At 44.3% G+C, this 20,223-nt stretch overlaps 1 protein-coding gene across 1 annotated transcript in view; it reads right to left on the bottom strand.

The window, feature by feature from the left end:
* Positions 1-2,870: 2,870 nt before the first annotated feature.
* rasa3 (RAS p21 protein activator 3) overlaps positions 2,871-20,223 on the bottom strand; it is a 19,470-nt gene continuing 2,117 nt past the window's right edge. Inside the window, exons 2-25 of the mRNA XM_068750497.1 lie at positions 16,306-16,423; positions 14,970-15,073; positions 13,783-13,877; positions 11,548-11,624; positions 9,952-10,032; positions 9,794-9,866; positions 8,669-8,742; positions 8,467-8,571; positions 7,597-7,753; positions 7,345-7,493; positions 6,998-7,112; positions 6,774-6,848; positions 6,556-6,679; positions 6,170-6,276; positions 5,829-5,906; positions 5,655-5,732; positions 5,431-5,504; positions 4,925-4,984; positions 4,322-4,440; positions 3,937-4,019; positions 3,632-3,840; positions 3,442-3,545; positions 3,184-3,367; positions 2,871-2,993 (exon numbers count right to left, since the gene is read on the bottom strand). Coding sequence (XP_068606598.1) covers positions 2,918-2,993; positions 3,184-3,367; positions 3,442-3,545; positions 3,632-3,840; positions 3,937-4,019; positions 4,322-4,440; positions 4,925-4,984; positions 5,431-5,504; positions 5,655-5,732; positions 5,829-5,906; positions 6,170-6,276; positions 6,556-6,679; positions 6,774-6,848; positions 6,998-7,112; positions 7,345-7,493; positions 7,597-7,753; positions 8,467-8,571; positions 8,669-8,742; positions 9,794-9,866; positions 9,952-10,032; positions 11,548-11,624; positions 13,783-13,877; positions 14,970-15,073; positions 16,306-16,423 — 2,519 coding nt within the window. The 3' untranslated portion in view covers positions 2,871-2,917. The remainder of the gene's footprint in view (positions 2,994-3,183; positions 3,368-3,441; positions 3,546-3,631; positions 3,841-3,936; positions 4,020-4,321; positions 4,441-4,924; positions 4,985-5,430; positions 5,505-5,654; positions 5,733-5,828; positions 5,907-6,169; positions 6,277-6,555; positions 6,680-6,773; positions 6,849-6,997; positions 7,113-7,344; positions 7,494-7,596; positions 7,754-8,466; positions 8,572-8,668; positions 8,743-9,793; positions 9,867-9,951; positions 10,033-11,547; positions 11,625-13,782; positions 13,878-14,969; positions 15,074-16,305; positions 16,424-20,223) is intronic.

Raw genomic sequence — 20,223 nt, 5'->3', positions numbered from 1 at the left:
GACACACATTAATATCGGTTTCATTTTGTTATTCAGGAAATACACACATCGCATTTTCACCACTCATCCATTTTTTTTGTACACATGACAGGCTTACTTCAATACTTTTAAAATATTTGTACAAAATACAGCTCTCTCTTTGTAATGAGACATCAGGAGATGTGCATTGTTAATTTGTGTTGCTTTGATTGGTTTATAGAGTGTTTTAACATTATTGCATAAATCATTCCTTCGTGGGGAGATGGGGTTTTGCCATTACTGGAACAGACCCCCCCCCCGCCACACACACACACACACTCAACCAGTGTTTCTGGGAAGGTTTGGCTGCAAATGACAATAATTATGATAAACCAAGTTAGGAATAAGAAACAGATCTTTTTGTGCTTTTTAAAATTCAGTCCAAGTCTCCTGGGGGGGGGGGGGGGGGGGGGATTTCATAATCCTGAGCCGTTTGTAAGTGGTTGGAAAAAGATATTCAAGCATCATTGCTTTATTAAATTTCCATTGTTGTGTTCACTGGTACATATAAATATATATATGTGTGTGTGTGTGTTGGGGAAAATATATTGGCAAAGGTTCCATTAAAAGGAACCGTGGTTCTATGGAAGAGCAACAGGGAGACGACTGCAGGCCGGACTGCCGCTTCCGACCTGCAACACTAGTTTAATTCAATTGGCAACGCAACCTGTCACATCAATCACTTATGCACAAACACACACACTCATACATATGCACAAAATACACACACACACACACACACACACCACGGCCATTCATTTCAGAGTGTGCACCAAGAATTGTGTAAGAGATAGAAAACAGAGTGAAACTGCTGAGAACCTTTCTTATTCTGAGATCAACTTACTCCACAAATAATAATTTTTCCATCTGCTTCTATAATAATAATAAAGGATTTATATATAAAAGACATGTTAACAAGGACTTTTTTTTTTTCTTTCCCGAAAAGGAATTTTATAAAAGTGATGACTGGCACCGTTTGGGATCGTGAGACGACACAACCAGCTGCTTAGTTTGGTAAAATGTGTTAAAAAAAAACAACTTTTTGTAATGGATTGGTTGCACAAAGGTCATCACTGCTACACAGCGCCTATGCATTGATCCGATGGGAGCGAGTAATTAGTGACTGTGGCGGCCTTTGGGAAACAGAACAACACAAACCCGGTGCCATCGACAGGCCGTCTGCGCCGCTTCCCAGAGGAATGTCCTTAAATATATTTCATCAGTTACTCAAGAAACAGAAGAGCTGCAGTTTTCAGCAGGCAACACGTTATAAGGTCGTAACTCTAGAGACGGGTTACAATGTTAGCACGCTACACTGATGATTAATAAAAGGCTGTGCAGACAGTTTCTACTTCTTTCTTTAGTTGCACAGAGTAAAACAAATGTACGCTTGTTGACTGGATGCAGTTTGAGGGCATTTTGAATGAGCTTTATCGTGACTCTGAGCTCAGTTTCTGAACAGCACATCTTAAAAGCGTCAAAATATCACAATATTGTACTTCCACAGCTTACTTTTGTGGAAGTACTAAATGTTTTCGGAATGTGTGCGCAAAATGAAGCGTGACTGAAAATGGTGGAATTTAAACGAACTGTTTTTGTTTATTCCTCAGTGGCCGTTTTATTAGGTACGCCTGCACAGATGCGTTTGATGTTCTCCATCAGTGCCATAGAGGCGTTGAGTCATGCAGTGATGTCATAGCGACTGGACTGCGTTAAATCCTGAGGTGTTTCTGATCTTCTGCCCCTTTCATGCGCATAAATAGGGAGGAGAAGTAATAATAAGCATACCAAATAAACGTTCTAAATATGCTGCAAGTGAATTGGGATTCCTATAAAATATCACGGTTATGAAGTTGGACTTATCTAATTATTTTTTTTGCTCATATTCGACCAAACTGTTCCAACATGCAGTCGAACAACAATCCAGCAAACTAAGAAACAAAGACGGGCACGGCTGGGGTTTCAATCAGTACAGGCAGAACAACGCGTTAAAAACTAGCTATTCCTTTAGCCTCACTTATTTAACACAACGCAACAAGGAATGAACTGTGAATACTTGAACATCTTGATAAAGAATTTAAAAAAAATGAGGGATAACAATTGTACTTGGAGTTTTTGTTTTCTCTTAGCTGTGTGCTTGGTCCCGAAAATCCCTTCTCGTGTGCCCTGGAGCTTCACAGCCTTCCTGAGGAAGTTAGGGATGATAAAAAATATATATATATATACACAGACTGTCCTTCCTTCAGGAGTGAAATACAATGGAACATCTCAACAACCATTAAAATAACCAAACACAAATCCAACAGATAAAATAAGTTGTTATTTTTTTTAAATGTGCTGCGAGGCTTGATCATCCTTAGATTTGGAGGTGAGTAAAGTGCGTCTCGGTCACTGTCGAAACCGTCCAGTTTGCTCTGTCTCTCTTCACATCATCGGAGAGACCGCCATGGATGCGTGGCGTGTTTGTCTCTTCATTCATTCCTCTCTTCCACTGTTGTTCTTTTGTTCCTCTTGCTGATCTGAGGTAATTATTCCAAAAAAAATATGGAGGGATGCACCTTGAGAGACTGCAAAATAACTCCCATCCACGCAGCTCGTTCAGTCTGGGAGCGACTCTTCAAACTGCCCCCCAAAAACTGAATAAATAAGCCAGTCAGGCGAGCCTCGTTTTCAAAAATGGCTTCACCCGCTTCAAGAAACGTCTTTAGAAAACGCGAAACATTTTGTTTGAAGAGCATCTTCAAGCACTGTGAAAATATCGGCGTATTCATTTTTCTTTATCTCATTCTCAGTAAAAAAATTAAAGATTTGACCGTCAGAAATTGACACAGAGCTTTGTGACGACGGATTTCTGTGTGGTGAAATAAAAACTTGCTGGTTGTGGCTGTCGTAGAAACGGCTACATGGAGTGAGTGGAGCTCTCCGACTGCTGCCGGATGTAGCACTGAAGGCTCTTGTCTCCGATTGGATGCTCCCTGAGGAAACAAAGCAGAGACGGTATTTTACAGTACTGTATTAAACACATTGTACACTGCCATCCGCTGGTCCGCAAAGGGCTTTGCTCAAACCTGGCAGTTCTCAGCTTCCTTTGCGCCTTTGATTGCGTCACAAAACACAATCTGAGCTGCTTGCAGAAATAAAATCAAACACAAACACATCACATACTGGCTGCCGATCTTCGTCTTCTTGAACTTGTCCCGCTTGTACTTGGTGTGCTGCTGCTCCAGGGTCTGCACGGAGGACACGATCTGCTTCAGAGTTTTGTAGGTCTCTTGGGGGTCATCGATGACAAAGCTGGAGTATTCCTCCTGTTCCGGCCCGTCGTACACGGACTTGCTGCCGCAGGCCTCTGCGGGGACATGACAACAAACAAGTCAACACTGGAATGTGCATGGCCGCGGCTTGTTGGTTTCTGTTTCTGACCTTGCATTTTGATCAGTTTGGCCATGTACGTGCTAAAAAGGGAATAAATCCTCTCGGTCTCTCGGTCGCCATCGACGTCCAGTTGGATGTTTGCAGGGAGACCTCTGAGAAATAGATGCAAAACGGGAGAGTGAGAGGCAGACACGAAGCTCAGGAACCTGATCCTGGGTCGCATTTCGGCTTTACACACCCCGTGCAGGGCGTACACCCGGGGGCGCCGTCTGCTGAGAGCTTGCAGCAAAGCCAGTGGCCGTTGAGGTAGGCTGAAGGATGGTAGGTGCTCAAGCGTTTGCGGTTGCACTGGCTGACTTTGGTCAGGATGTCAATCCAGTCGCGCGCTTCGACACAGTTGTTGGCCTGGATGTAAAGTGCGCGCTCCGGTTGGATAACCTGGAACATCTGGAGGATGGAGAAGAGACAGGAGGTGAGAGGAGAAGCTTTACAAGTTATTTAGGGAAGAACAGTTCTACTAATCTGCTAAGGGCTGCTCCTTACATTCTTCATCTTGAAAGACTCTTCCTCAAGCCGCTCGACAGCCAGAATGTTTTCTATGGGGATGCTGCACAGAGCGCCCTCGCCTGGAAGTGAGAGGAAACACAGTAGGGATGACAAAAAGGATGTTGAATAAAAAATGTAGGTCATTTTCATCTATTTTTTTGTGTTTTTTTTTAAATTAATTGCATCAAGCCATTCTTTATCCTTGTTTAGATGTAACGCACACACACACATTTCCCGCTCTGCAGCTCAGTCTCCGCCATGTGTCGAACGCACATTCGGTGCTAAAGGCTAAATTTAGCTTCTCTCCCTCCCTCCTGCGGTTTATGACACAACCACAAGCAAAAACAAAGGAGGAAACAGCCGTAAGAGGCTCCAGATCGACCTCTGGCCTCACCTTTGGTTTTGTGGTAGGTAAAGTCGTGGTTGGTCAGGCGAAACCATCTCTTCTTGAAGTTCTTCATTCCAAACCGGTTTCTCCCTTGTGCCCTTTTTATCATAAATCTGAGAGGAGACATTGGTGAGAAAAAGAAAACTCACTTTAAAACGTCAACAGATCACAGAAATATATAAATATAATCACTTTTTTGTACTGATTTTTTTCAATGGATCCCTGAAGCACTAAGTGACTCTTACTGCAGTAGAGCTACAGAAGCCCCAGAAACCTGCAGATGTTAAACTCTAACAGCATTTCTACATGGTAATAATATAAATGAGACCAGCAAACGACATTAGCTTGAAAAAAAAAAAATTCACAGCATTTCTTGCTGTGATAAAACCTGTAAAAGCACGGGGGGGTTGTGTTTAAGCAACTGTGGGCCATAGGATGAAAGGAACAGGATATAACACCTAGAGCTGTTGTATGTGGCGCAGCAGCAGCTGGCGGTGCACGATGCTGGCGGGGAGGGAAACGGGCCGGCTTGGTTCTCGGGGATCACGGTGCACACAGGAGGGGTTACGAGGGCAAAGATCTTTTAGAGACTCTTACCTTTCCTTTGAGCCTTTCGGCCCCTCCCCATCAACCCTCTTTATATTGAGTTTTACACTCCTACGGCCGGTAGCAGAAACAAAAAGAGGGTGGGGGGGGTGGGATGAGTGGAAAGTCTGGCCTCCACGGCTCGGCTGCATCATAATCTCGTCTCACGTGTCGTCAGACGTCAGTTTTACAGCCTCACTGACTCAAAGCACGAGGGTTCAAAGGGAAGCTTCCAGCTCCACTTTAGAGTCACTTAAAAAAAAGTCTTGTTTGGGGATTCTCTTGGTTGAGAACATTGGCAACAGCAGCAAATTAGCTTATCTTAGCTTAGCATAACAACCGGAAACAGCCAGCGGAGTCCTCACGAACCGTAAAGCTCACGAATCAACTTGTTGTTGATTCACACAGAAAGCAAAGCATTCTAAAAAATAATAATACACATATTCACATATTAACACATATTCATGCTTTTTTAAAACTTTTCCCAGGAATACGTCTCTAATCATTGGGCTCCTTACCCCTCTTTGAGCATAATCGGTGTTTCGATACTTTTCTGATCCCATTTGCCGGAGGTGGAAATCAGATCCAGGAACTGTGGCGGGAAGCAAAGGATGCCGTATATTATAACAGATTTATTATGGTGGTAACTTCAGTATAATAACTGAAGTATTTAAACGTGCATATGTAGAATGTCGATAAAGCTTTTACTGTGGGGTAAGAAGAAACTAAATGTAAAACTCACGTTCTTCACAGCGTCTGCGTATTTCTGCTCATTGAAGTAGTCGTAAAACGCCGCCATGTAAGACTCTTTGAAGTTAGCCTTGAACAGAATAAAAGTAAGGAACAGAAAGATTCTAGTTCAGGCACACAAATGAAACCAGAAAAAAAAAAAAACACTTTAATGTGAGAAACTCACAGATTTCGACTTGGCCAGACTTCCCAGCGTCTGAATGGTCTTGGAGACGAGGGTAAGGGTTCGAGAGGTGGCGGGATCCTACAAAGGCGTGACACGACATCAATCAGATTACAAGAATCTCTTCTGACCAAAACCATTGTGTTAAAATACGAAACAGGGTCAAACATGCTGCTTCAAAACTCAGACATGAACTTTGACCTGCAGCTTTCATGACAACATTGAGAGGTGCTTAAGAAGAACTTATGGAACCAAATACTACAAATATACTATTAAAAATATATTGATTATTAACATCATCAGAACGAACATTTATATGTCTGTGCTTTGCATGTTGGACTCACCGGGTGGTGCGGTCGTAGATGAAATAAATTAGGGGAGAGAATAGCTGGAGCAAAAAAACGGAGGAAAATGAAGCTGCTCACTGCTGTGAATCGCACATCTTGGTCCACTATAGAGGGAAAAACAACAACATGGATTTAAGACATTACATAAACAGCCGGACTATGATTTATTTCATTCATCCTAAATAATGTGTGTAACAGCTTCGGTGGCTGCAGTGCTCTAACCCTACCAGGAGGAGGCAGCAGAGTATACAACTGTATCAAATTCTGTTTTCAGTTTGACAAAAAAAAAGTGATCTTCAACTTAAATCATGTTCTCTGTTCGCTATTCATTTTTTTTTCTTTCTCACCAGCTTTCCGTCTACCTTCTGCTTCCTGTCGGTTACCTTGGAAACGGGTGGCAGCGGACTCTCTCAACGAGAAGAAGATATCGCACATGACGGTGGGACAGCGAACGCCAGAGGTGGTGATAACATTGAAGATGCGGTCTACGTAATGCCGAAGGTTTTCCTGAGGAGAGCCGGGGCAGACGTGTCAGACGGGAGGACAACAACACACACAAAAAAAAACACACAACTGACTTGCACAATCAAGTCACTCTTACTCTATTGGTCTCCAGATTCTCAGACTCTTTGAGCTTGACCGGATCGATTTCACAGGGTTTGTGTTCCGCGCAGATCTGTGGGAAATCATCGAAAGACTTGAAATATCCTTTCATATCGTTGAGCAAAAAATTACGAGACGATTAACTGTCGTTAAACGCAGACGCAAAACGAGTCGGTAAAACAGAGCGATAAATAATGTGATAAAACGCACACGGCGACGTACCTCATCTATGATGGGCTTCAGAGTGACCTGCAGATAGTGCATTCCTGCCAGCTTCATGGTTTCATCGATGCACTTGGAGGTCAGAGAGTTTCCTCGGAAAATGGTGTTGGGATCCCTACGCAGGCAGACGGGACGGGAGGGTGTGCTTAACAAATGTTGTTGGTCAGCAGAATGATGCAAAAGTGACTGGACAGATACGCACAGACTTGGAAGAAGAATGGACCCCGAAATACTTTAATTTGAACAATTATTAATCGGTGATTTGTTTGTAATTTCTCACAATTATGGAAAAAATAATTAATTTCCATAAAACATATGCGGAAAAACAAATGCGCGGGGGCGCTCACTGTGTGCGGTTGACTTCGGCGTGAGCGATGGCGCTGATGAAAGGCACGATCTTGCCGTAGTGAAGAAAGAGTCGCACAAGAGGAATGGCTGCTTCTTGCTTCTCTCGACACACCTCCCCCAGGACGTGAGCCGTGGACGCCGACACGGGCTGAACGGAACAGAAGAGTCAAAAGATGAGCGAAAAGATGCTGCGACGCAAAAGTAGGTCATGGAAGAGCGGAGGGGGCGATCTTGCGCGCACACACACACACCCCCACGTTAGCGGAGTGCAGCAGCAGGTCTCTCAGGGGCGTGTAGTGTTCAGAGGGGAAAACGTGGTCCTCGGTGTAAACAATGTTCAGACGCAGAGAGCCCAGCTCTTCCACCTTCACCGACTTCCCCCCGTTCTCCCTGGGCTGGAGGAAGTACCTAAAGAGGGGCGACACACACGAGAGCTTAGATCGGACTCTAACAGCAACGAAACGTGAACCAATGATGCACGAAGGCATGCGCAAAATTCTAAGAATTAGAAGTCTAAAACACAGCCAGGGAGTTTGAGTGATGCGTTCGTTTGTTTAGCGGTTAGCAGGATTACACAGAATGTTGGGGTGGATCCAGGCAAAAGAATCGCTGCAAGTTGCACTATTAATATTTAGTTTTTTAATCAAGGGTAAAAAATAAATATGGCGTGACGGTTGTTGATTCTTGTGAAAAATCAACCGAATAGAATGACACCGAGTTGACTTTCAGCTTTTCAGCATTTAATATGAATTTAATAAGATTTTACGACAGAATGTCACAAATATTCGTTGGTTCTCTCTTCCTGCTCTCATCGCCCTGGCAGTTGGGGGTCTGTTTTTAACCGCTTGCAACGGAAATCCTAAATTAACTCATCTCAGTACAAATTTGTGAATACAAGGGGAGCGAACTGAAACTGGAAGCCTCAGCCTGCACGTCCTTTTGTTTGAAACATTGAAAGCAATGACTCGGTTAGGAAACGGTCTGCTGCTGACTCAGAACGGTCTACGCCACGGCGATGACTCAAACCCACCCAGCCCACAAAAAAAGGGCACAAAAACAAAGACGAGTCAACGGCCGATTGTGAGAATGCATGATGCGATGCGAGGGAGCGATCCTCTCACCATGCGTCGTGGACCCCAGCCTGACCCAACGCCCGGAGAGGAACGCGCACGCCTCCCAGGAACTCGTCCCCGAATTTCAGGTTGCTGGCATTCCACAGATCCACCCTGAGCACAGAGAGACGGGATCCGGCTCAGACACTGGAGCAGCTTTTCATACGACTGATAATGAAACGGCGTCCGTCAGGAAGAGCCGCCGGCTCACCTCAGAGCCAGCTTGTCGACCTCGTCTTCTTCAACATCAAACTGCCTTTTTGTGTAGCTTAATGGCCGTGTAACCTGGAAGGCAGATAGCAGACACATTTAGAATAAACCATGGAGATGAGATGATTTTTTTTTTCTCTTCCTTCCAGGATCACTGATATCCAGTGGGAATAAACCAAATAAATCAAGCAAGCTCTAAACTCTCTATCAATGCGAAAATAGAACTCAAGGGAAGGAAAAACGTACGATAGAAGACAGAAATGCGATAGATCGGCCTGTGTTTGCTTGAGGATATGGGGGGGGGGGGGGGGGCATGGAGAAATGACCACAGATTATGCGGGGTTCCGCTCATGCGGTGGGGGAATAAATGAGACGACTTTGTCGGATTGAAATCAATGGGCCAGATTGTTTGGCCGTTTGTCGGAATCAATCACTCTCTTGTCCTTCAATCTTCTGCTGCCGCAGCAGGAAGGCCGGAGGGAGGGGCGGCACAAAAAATGTCAGCGCAGTACGGCTGGTGACTGAAGGTTAATAGGGAGGGTGTGACAGGGACTGTGTGTGTGTGTGTGTGTGTGAATGAGTGCATCATAAAATATATGAATAAAACAAAACCATGTCAACAAAAAGCACACAGAGAAAAAAAAAATGTTAAAACCGTTCCCAGTATAATAACGGTGGAAAACAGAAAAAGGGCTGCCGGGTCAGAAACACGACGGCTCACTGACGACTTCCTGTAAAGCCGGATTCACGCTACAAGAATTTCAAAATTGTAACTGATGATGAAAGTGGGATTTCATCACACACACACACACACACCTTGAATGAAGGTGGTCTTCTACTGAATATCAAACATTTCCACATAAAAAAAAATAAATAAATAAAAAGTAAAAAATAAGGAGGCATCTGGATTAAAGTGAGATTCTCATTCCCGAAAGGAGAGACGAATGCATCGCCTCACGTGATCTCTGGAGAAGCAGCTGCGCAACATAAACAAAAATGAGAAATAGGTGCGAACGAGGAAACAGTTGGGTGAACATGAGCTGCCCGTCCCGACAACAAGAACTAGATGTACGATCGTAACCGTAACTGGTTCAGACGCTGAGATGAAGTAACGACTGACCCGCACCTCGAAATAGAAAACCTCCTCAAACTGTGGATTGTTGTTTTTCCGCTTTACTTTGGTCTTCTTGGCATCCGACCTGAGAGGAGCAGAAGAGCAAGTGAATAAATCCCTCGGTAATAAAGATCATTACGTTTGGTTCCGCCATGTCCGCTGGATCTGACCTGGAAGGTCCCAGTAAGGAGACGGCAGCATACGGATCGCACTGGCCGTTGACGATGGGAAGACCCTGGCACTCCAACACTCTGCAGAAAGGCAAGCACACACATTGATGGAAGAACACACACACGCACACACACACACACACACACACACACACACACACAGACACACACAACGCAAGCCGACTGGTTTACAAAGGTTGGTATTACGGCAGTAGTTTGGCTCCGGAATTTAAAAAAAGCCTATCCCAAATCAAATGGTGGACATCGCCCACATGGAAAACACTGCTGGAATAACTTCAGGAATAACTTCAGGAATAACTTCAGGGAATAGCTGGATGGAACTAAACATGACAATGAAAATAAACCTGGAACTGATGTGGGAATTATTGTTATTTTTCAGCAATTCTTTAAGCTTATTATTAACACCGTTACTGTGATGCCTGCTTTAGGGTTGGGTTGCCTCTTTGTGGCGAAGCTTTCCTACGAGGAAGCAGGAAATAAAGATACTGGAGACCAAAGCGCTAAAAATTCAGTTTCTCCCACCACGACAGTGAATGTAGCTTTAAATCCACCTACATGTTATTCTTACAGGACAGGACATCTATCTATGAAACTCGATCCCTCTCTATCTATCTATCCATCCCCGTCTGATGACATCACGCTGTAAGGGGATTAGCGTCCAACGGGACAGGGCACCCAGCAGGACGGATCACTTCCTGTGTGTCAGAGTGACGCACCACGACTCACCACAGGATCCACAGCGACACGCAGTTCTGTCCACAACTGAACCGACACACATGCAACAGCTTGCACCACCCTGCTGACACACACACACACACACACACGCACACAGGTTCCTAATAAGGAATAAGGAGTGGGCTGGGTTAAGCATCACTAATGCCAGAGCGCTTCCTGTCCAATAAGCTTGTTTATATAACCCCTGCTTGCCCCACTCTCTCTCTCTCTCTCTCTCTCTCTCTCTCTCTCTCTCTCTCTCTCTCTGCCTCTGACAGACAGACAATGGTGGAGCATCAGGCGTGTTTGTTTTAGTCCATTTACTCATGAATGTTCCACCTTTCTGCACCGAAGACAATAATCATCGAAGGGGAAACAAATTATATCATCATTGCGACCCCCCCCCCCCCCCACACACACACACACACACACACAATGTGTTCTTTCAATGGGATGCTTTTCGTCTTCGAAGATAGTCAGTCTCTCTCTCTCTCTCTCTCTCTCTCTCTCTCTCTCTCTCTCTCTCTCTCTCTCTCTCACACACACACTCTTCCTAGAGAAATGTGACTAGATGACCTCCTCCTCCTCTAAGCTCCTTACCCACAATGCTCTCTGTGGGAAGGGAGCCATCATCAGAACAAGCCGAACGCAAACAAGCACTCGGGCACACACTGAGGAGTCAAATCCGTCGGCACCTCGTTGATCCTCTGCAACACGCGTGTGTTCCGGCGCATTCTAAACACGCAAACATGTAGCAGAGTTAGGCCTCCACCTCCACGGATTCACGCATCAGCAGCAGATTCATTCCAGTGTGTGTGTGTGTGTGTGTGTGTGTACACATGTGGGGCTGTGTCGTCTCACCGTGTGGCTAGTTTATGGTTGATGGTGCCGCTGTCTGTGATAACTTCGCTCAGACGCAGCTCCAGGTGAACTTTTCCCTGCAGAAAAACAAGAACATGTTTTTTTTGTTATTTTTTTAAATGCGCACGCTTACGAAGTTCTACGAACGGAATGTTCTACCAGTCACGTTTCCACCGACAGGTCGAAGGGCTACCGTCTCGTGTTTTTCATCTGTGAAACGTCATGCTAAACGGGAATGTAGTCGCAATAGAGATTACGGCTTTTCAAACAACAATGAGCGCCCCGCCCCGCGTGATGGACTCTTAAATACATGAGATTTTACTACACTTGGAAATACGTGGTTTTAATCAAACCCAGCTGCTTCACTTGTAGATCTAATGGCTTATTTATGAACTTCCTATGAAGAAAAGCCTAAAACCAACAAGCATGGAATACAAAGAATTCACTGAAGGCAGTTCGAAAGACGTTTTTCTGGTCGTCCCCGTTAACTGCAATTTTGTTTGTATACCAAAACGATTGCTTCAGATCCCCAAAGTACGGATTGATGGACGGACGGACGGACAGAAGAACCATTTAATGTGACTGAACCTCCATAAATCCCATAAAAAAAATAAAAAACAACAACATTTAATACCAAAAAGTGTCAAACGTACACAAACAGAGATGCCATAAGACAAAATGCTCGAATGTCACGCTGAAGTGATTTCCCTCTGAAGTGATTGGATTAATGGCATAATGACAGCTCAGCTCTGCAGCTGTCTCGTAAAGCGCCGTTAATTAACAGCCTCGGTATGCAAACTCACAGGCGTTCCTTTCTCGCCGAGGGAACAAACGCACGCGGCTACACACGGGCCAAACAATGCGTCCTCTATTGGGAAGAGGAGAGAGACACTCTATCTTCCTACTTCATTTGATCCCTCTCTTTTACTTTCTCTCTTTTCTCTCATTCTGTCACACATCCTTCCTCTGCCCCGGCTCCTCAGATGAATGCGTCTCTGTTTCAGATCCTTGCTCCAGGGCAACACACACCCATCTGTCTGCAGATGTTACTGTTTACTATGTGTCTGTCTGTCCGTGTGTGTGTGTGTGTGTGTGGCACTATGCGCTCGGTTGTGTGCGTTCTTGTCTGCGTGTGCATTTGTGCAGCCATGCATGTGGGGGAGCGAGAGATTGCTGAATAGAAAAACATGCAGCACATGTATTTATAAAAGCATGTAGGGCAATAGCTCGTTATATAATTAACGCACGATTTCAGAATGTATTATTCATCTTATTCTTTAGGATTTTCTTAAGTGAAATATTTACATGTATTTAGCTCATCATTTAGAACTTGATGCAACACCTCAATGGGAGCTTAACTGCAGATAGAGTAAATTATAAAAAAGAATTCACTTGGCAATGCAGACTTTCCAGTCACAAACAGCAGCAAACAAGAAACATCTGTTTGTTTTCCCAGTGATCAATACACTGCAGTATTTAAATTGTTCCTCATGTTCGGTGCCATCGTGTTTGTTTCTCAGGCTCGGCGAGAAACGGAGGACCTTTGACCCCCTGGCTCCCCAAGCAGCGGCGACAGCGTGTGCGCAGCCGAGGAAAAGATTCACACCATTTCCAAAACAATTTTCTTTCTATATATGGCATGCAAAAAGGGAGTAAGAACCGTTGGTAAATAAGCAGCAAATCAAAACCACGACGTATGAAAATGTGGCAAGTGCAGTAAATAAAGTTCCCTCTTTGACCAGCCAATGGCAAACTGAGGCGTTATGGAGCAGAACTAATGGGATCAGACAGTCTACGCGGAGAGCCGTGCGATTATTGCCCTGCGGGCTCAGGTGTTTCAGGTGCACACACGCTGTGTGTGTTTGGGTTTTACCCTCCATCAAACACAAACACACAAAGACTACGATGTGTAAAGGTTAACTTAAAGTCGGACGTTGTTTGAAATGTATTTATGCGAGTGTATTTACAGTAAACACCAAACTTTCTGATGCCTTTATCTAAAGTAAGACAAACTTCTCAAACATGAATTTTTCATGGTAAGCATTTGGAAGCGTCAAATGAATGTTGGCGTTACATTCACCACTCTCCAGCTCGGAGACTGTTTTTCAAACAGAAATTATATTTCAATTAATCCCAGTCGGCCTTTATTTGTCAAACTCATGAAAAAAAAAATTACAGGAGAGTGCCGTGTTGATTTTGGGAAAATGTGAGCTTGTGTTTTCTCTTTGCACTGACCTGCACCTCTGAGTCGGCACTGACAGGCTGCAGCTGAAACCAGGTGTCTTTGCCGTGATATTTCTGCAGGTCCTCTTTCTTCACTGCAACCTTGCCTGCGCACACAAGAAAGCCGAATGAATGCAAAAACACCTCCTGACAAACATTCACACATGCTCACAAATCTTCTTTGCATTGTTCATGCACTTATATGCATGCACCAGGTTCAAAGATTACTACATATATAGCAGTTTTCAGTGGTCTGGAAATGTCACTTATACACAGAAACTAGCACCCTGAACGTCTGTTTACACCGCCCACAAATAAACAGGAGCGGTGACAACGTTGAAGTTATAAATCACATACTGAGAAATGTTTTTCGGTTTGTGGTTACAAAAAAAAAAAAAAACCAACCACTTACGCACTGCGACACACCCTGTGACACTTACGAAAACATCCGACATCTACATACCGAGCCAAAGCATTTCTCTTTTTATATTCTAATATCAGATACTACTTGACATAAGGGATGATCATTTCCCTTTTAATGACTGTTTAACATGAGGCTAGAGCCTGCAGCTAGTTGGCTAATAAAAGCAGGCATACACATCTAAAGCTAATAAAACATTTGTTTGAATCACACTTTGTTCACTCCAAGAAATGACTGCTATCTACCAAGAAATATTTTTGGTACACACCTTTTAAAAACACGATTTTATTTCACGTTTTTGTACAGATTGAACAACCCCGAGGTCCACGGCTCCTCGCTTAACTTTCAGTTGCTGGTTAACTAGGTTATCCAGCAACTAGCAAGTTAACACAACAGAAGAAAATCAAATATTAATTGATTCCTGAAACCTTTGGCTCATAACTCAGCAAGTTGCTGTGGCCACAAAGCCTGCTAGCCAATCAAAATCAGATATATGTAAAAACTCGTAAACATTAACATCCAATCAAAATGCATGACTCAAGCGTGGCCGGGACGAATGACGTGATCTGTGTGCAGTTATAATGCTTTCAGGGGTCGCTGCAATAATCTGAAAAAATCAGTTAATTTAATTGTTATTATATGAAATTACAAGGGAATTTAATTATGTTAACGCTAATTTGCACTATTTGTTTTTTCAGAAAATGTTTGTTTAAAAAAAGAAAATCAATAATCTCTTGATTATTGGAGTTTCCAGCAGATGCAGCAGCTGTTTGCTCACCAATGCTGGAGTCCCTCCTGAAGACGTCCCTGTCAAAGATGTAGAAGGAGAGATGTCTGAAGCTGCGCGGGATCTCGCAGTAGAAATCCTCCCCATAGAACGGACTGGGGGGGGGGGGGGTGAAAGGAGACAAAAGGACGACCGTGATTAGAGACACTCCTCTCATCTGATAGGCAACGCTTGATCAAAAAGTGTGGTTGTCGATCGTTTTTGGAAGATGAGGACGTGTGCGGTGAGGGGGGAAACGTAGGCATTAAAATCTCCCACCTAAATCAAGGCACAGATCAAAATCAGTCACACCTGGCTATCACAACTCTTGCTACATTACATTATAACAGCGTACAGATAAGAAATGGAACGCTGATTTAATCACACCACTAGAAACAGAACATCCATTGCATTCACCCAAGATAAAAAAAAAAAGATTGACACCTTATTACAGAATTGTAAGATTGGAGGCTAATTACTACGAGACCTTTATTGTCCCGGTGACAGTTTAAGTCTTCATTATAAGACACAGATCAAAAGTGGGGTTTTTTTTTTTTTAAATACAACAAAGTCAGTTACACAATTCAAAAACCACAAACACACACACACACACGCACGCACACACACAAAGACAATTTGATTATGTGTGTTATACTTTCTCCTGCGGGTGCAGCCTCTCGCTTCCACGACCACAAACATAATTCAAAGACCCGACAAATTCATACAGAAAATAAACATCTCCGTATCTACGGCAACAGGCTAAGCAGGTTGTTCCAGCTGTCCCCGCCCCCCCAGAAACACTTTCCAGTCCCCTCCTGGAAGGTCTTGCTGTGTTCCAAGGCTTTTCAATGCCCCAAGCTTGATGAGATAGATAATCTTTTAAGCCAGTTTTGGGTCGGGCCCGTCAGTTGGACGAGCCTGGAGAAGCCCCAAACATCCACCGTAATTCCCGACTAATCTTAATCCACAGATGATTGATTATTACTTGGGTAGATCAGAAACAAAGACTGTATTTACATCACGCCATGAAACCTTGGAGCTTTGTTTGCCCACAACAATCAACCGACAGTGGAACTCATGTCGATGAGAATCTCTTGAGCCCCCGCCCCCCCCATTGTGTCATGATCTCCGCACCTGCCAACATTGGACTCATAAACGTCCCAGCATGCCAACCCCGGCCGTCTGATCCCAACTGATAAAGTCCTGGACCAGGAGCCTCCTTCTGGCGCTACCCACTGCACCACCATGTACAATATGTTTGCGTACATGAAAAAATGTTTTCATGACAGCAACCAGGCTGAAAACATTCACATGTAGGAGTTTTATTCTGCGATTCCTCTCGACGTACCAAAGCGACTTCTCGATGATCTTGGTCCGGAACACCTCCTCTTGGTCCAGGTTGACAGTGCAGTAACAATCCCTCATCCTGTTTGGCCCTGGGTACGGAGGGATGTTCTTTGCTTCTCCTGCACAAAAGGAAAGGAGGAAGAAGCAACAGGAGAGCACTGAGCAGATGTCATTCAGGAATACTGCTGTCTGTTTTTTATAGAAAAGAAAATCACCCAAAATATACGAGAAATCCTTTCACACCCACACACGCCTAGAAAGTGAAAATATCGTTACGCAAGTTCACACCTGCTGCTGCTATAGCGATGTGTGTACGACAGCACATACAATGAGCTTAGCGCTGCCAGGATCACTACTTAGGTGTGTGTGTGTGTGTTGTCAGATCAATGAATGACAACACACACACTGCGTGGGACATTTCCTGAATCCTGCTGAAGCTCAGTCTGTTCATCAAACATGTGTGACAGAAAGCACTCCCTTTCACAAGAATGTGGTCCAACCACCCACTAACACACACACACACACACACACACACGTACTAGAGTCCCTAAAGAGCGAGATATCCTCCACGTTAGTGAGTGCTCTGCTCCATACTGTGTTGCTCTTTGCCATTGGGAGCCACAAGACTCCACAGGAGTCTGAATTCAATAAGAGAGTTATTCAAGTATTCAAGCTTTAAGTGGAGGAGGAAATGTATTGAAATCATTTTCAGACAATAAAAGAAATGGATAAATAGCTTCATTTTAGACTTTTGGATCAATTTGCACCATCAACAACCTTAAAAGTGGTTTGGACGAAGAGTTGCTGTTGCGACAAGAAAGACGTATCGTGCGGCATCGCTGCGAGGTGAGGAGGTGAGTAATCACATTAGTCATAAAGCGCTAACATGCAATTACCCTGTTTGCATCTATCCTGTGATTTATTGACACACTGTTGGATCTGCTCAGCCGGCACGAGGTCGACCGGCTGAGCAACAATCCCGCGCCGAAATGGCAACATTTACATTATAGATATTTATCATTGCCATTAAGCAACCGTAAAAAGCCCAAAACCAAAGCAGCTGATCGTTTCACCGGTTGTTGTTTACTTGCATAGTGTGCCTGACATTGCTTAACCTCCTTTATCTTGTTTTGTAAGTGAGTCGGAACACTGTTTCTCCAGCACACCGGCGTTCACAAGAGAGAGAGAGAGAGGGAGAGAGAGCTGGCTCGGAGTCTGGGTTCCTTCTCACGGCCTCACAGCTGGCCGTTCAATTCGCGAGGAGGAAACGAATGTCAAGGTTGTCAGATCCGGACAGTTGCAGAAACAGACGCTCTAACCCACGTCTTTACTTTCGGTCCAGATTCCGACGCGGAGGACGACGATGCCGAGATAAATGGAGACGATGACGTGATCTCTGTGGGGCTTATAATGCAACACTATGTTAGGACTGTTTCTCTCAAGGCCTAATTCACACAGTATGTGGATCATTACACAACAATTCACCATAACAACACCCATTTACAGAGACACCTGCACTTTAACACATGACACACACACACCACTGCAGAAAGTGTGTGTGTGTCTTTGCCCCTTTCCACTGCTATTACATCTCCCTAATTTACTCTCCCACCTTTGTACTATCTCCCCCCTGCAATCTTCCTTCTAGATTCCCTCCAATCTGTTTAACTCCTCGTCTCTTTCATTGCATCACCTGGGTCGTTCTCGAAAACTAAATCATCTTGAAGCTTTTTCTTTTTTTAGATGTTAATTTGCGACTGCGACACAACTTTCAGATATCCAAATTTAGAGTAAACCTATAGCTTAATAAACATCCACCAGAATGGATGCGTTTGAAGTTCCCTTTGAATTCCAGTCCTAAATAGTAGCCTGGCCTTTCTCTAAGCTGTCTTAGAATGATGAGAGCACTCCTCAGTTTCCAGGTTTCCACTCATTCCGTACGACATGAGACATAAACCTGCGGAGAACATCTCATGTTCCTCAGTCTTCTATCTGCGTTTTGTTATTAATAGATGGATTCCTTTATTATATAGATCTGCTCCAAAGGTTTATAGGCTCTTCCCTGCCATGTGTTCTAACCGTGCCACCAATTTCAATGAAACTCTGCCATGTAGGTTCTGTGAGATTCTGCAAAAAGGCGCACAGAGAAACAGCATTAAAAAAAAATGGATGCCCCGTTAAAATGAGTAAAAAAGAAATGTTATGACCAAGCAATCTGAAGAAAGATCTCGCTAATATCGAGCTGAAAGATGCAGCAGCCGTGGCTCTTTAGCAGCATCGGCCCCAGTGATGGATACAGGGTGACAACTCGCAGCTTCCTGTGCCGGTGGGACCAGGAAGCGTTGGAACGTTGTCTTTATGGACGAGTCGATAAGCACCAGTCGCTTCATGGGAGTGAAAATAGACTTTTTAAGTTTTGTTTCTCATATTTACGCTGCTGCAGAGTCCGTTCTGAAAGAAAGGATAAGCCTCTTCAATAGCCTGACATGCAAACACATTAAATTAACGCCTTCATTATCCAATCTCTGTCAGCTTCTTTTGCTTTCCATCCACGTCGAGCTTGTCTTGCTTTTCTCACTTTCATTTTTTCAAAACCAGCTTTAACCTGCTCTCTTTTGTCCTGTGTGTCTGGGCTGCTTCCTCTTTCTCCATCTCTCCCTCTTTTACTTCCTCCGGAGAGATCTTCTGTTCTTAAGACTCGCAAAACAAGCAGGGAAACAACACAAACAACAACAACAACAGCAGCAGCAGCTTTCTCTTTTCACCAGGAAAGTAATCCCTTGGAGAATATCTCACACCCGGTATCCGAGCAAAAAAACATGCAACACGGAGCACGTGTGTGCGCGACTCCTGTGGGATTGTGCACACAAAACAGGAGAAGCAATGATGGCGGGAGGAGGGTTAGAATGAACAGCTATGGAGGAGTCTCCTCTGTTGACTCCTTTTTGTCGGCCACGCTCGCTCATACGTTTTACAGAAGCGCCGCTCCTCTCCTCATTTTAATCGCCTCTGACGCGAACCCATTGGAGGATACGCAAGCGTGAACGCTTTCAGTGGTTCGACTAGCGAGCCTGGGAAACACGGGGTTTGAGGAGGTGGGGGGGTTACTGAGGAAAAATACATGCAGTGTGTACTCCATCAAGAGTGAGAGAAGAGGAAGACTGCAGAAGAGAGAGAGAGGTCAGTCAGATAGAAAACTGTAGCGTGGTTAGCACTGGAGAAATCCACAGCAGGAAATGAGATGAGGAGAAAGGAATTTCAACTGGATCCAAGATGTAGTTTTAAAGCAGCGAACAACCCAGTTAACCTTGCGCGTGCACGTTTGTGTGTGTGTTTGAGTGTGTGTGCGTGCAGATATTTTCTATTCTGGTATTAGTGCTGACCTTGTCGGGAGCCTTGGTCCTAATGTGGACCTAATGCAGCAACATATCGTTTCTGAGTCCCTGATTGGGTCAGAAGTGAGGTACGATTATTAGAGGTGACATCAGGCGACCAATGGCGTCGCTCTAAAAGACGATGTCTGTCTGTTTGTTAGCAGGATTACGGAAAAACTGCTGGATGGGTCTTGATGAAACAAAATCAGAAGATGGGTCTGATGCAAATGACAGGGTGAAGTGGAGAACGTAGATTTGCTGCGGCGACTTCTCTCTTCTTTCTTCTCTGGGGGGGGGGGGGGGGGGGTCTTGAGTAAGTCATGCTGATTTGACTTGCTATCAGTAAACTGTGCCTCTAATCGTGTGTGGATACTTAAAAACAAAACAATACACTGCAGCAAAACCAAATAATGTCGACATTTTGAACATAACTTATTCTGTAGCTTATTGTTACTGATATTTCATCAAAGGTCATCAAAGGTCATACAACATGATGTCTGCGCATCTCCCATAAGCTTCAATAGATTCTGTTATTCGGGTGCCAT

The sequence above is a fragment of the Brachionichthys hirsutus genome, chromosome 1, assembly GCF_040956055.1.
Source record: "Brachionichthys hirsutus isolate HB-005 chromosome 1, CSIRO-AGI_Bhir_v1, whole genome shotgun sequence".
Taxonomy (NCBI): domain Eukaryota; kingdom Metazoa; phylum Chordata; class Actinopteri; order Lophiiformes; family Brachionichthyidae; genus Brachionichthys; species Brachionichthys hirsutus.
This window is presented reverse-complemented; position numbering and strand designations above follow the sequence as displayed.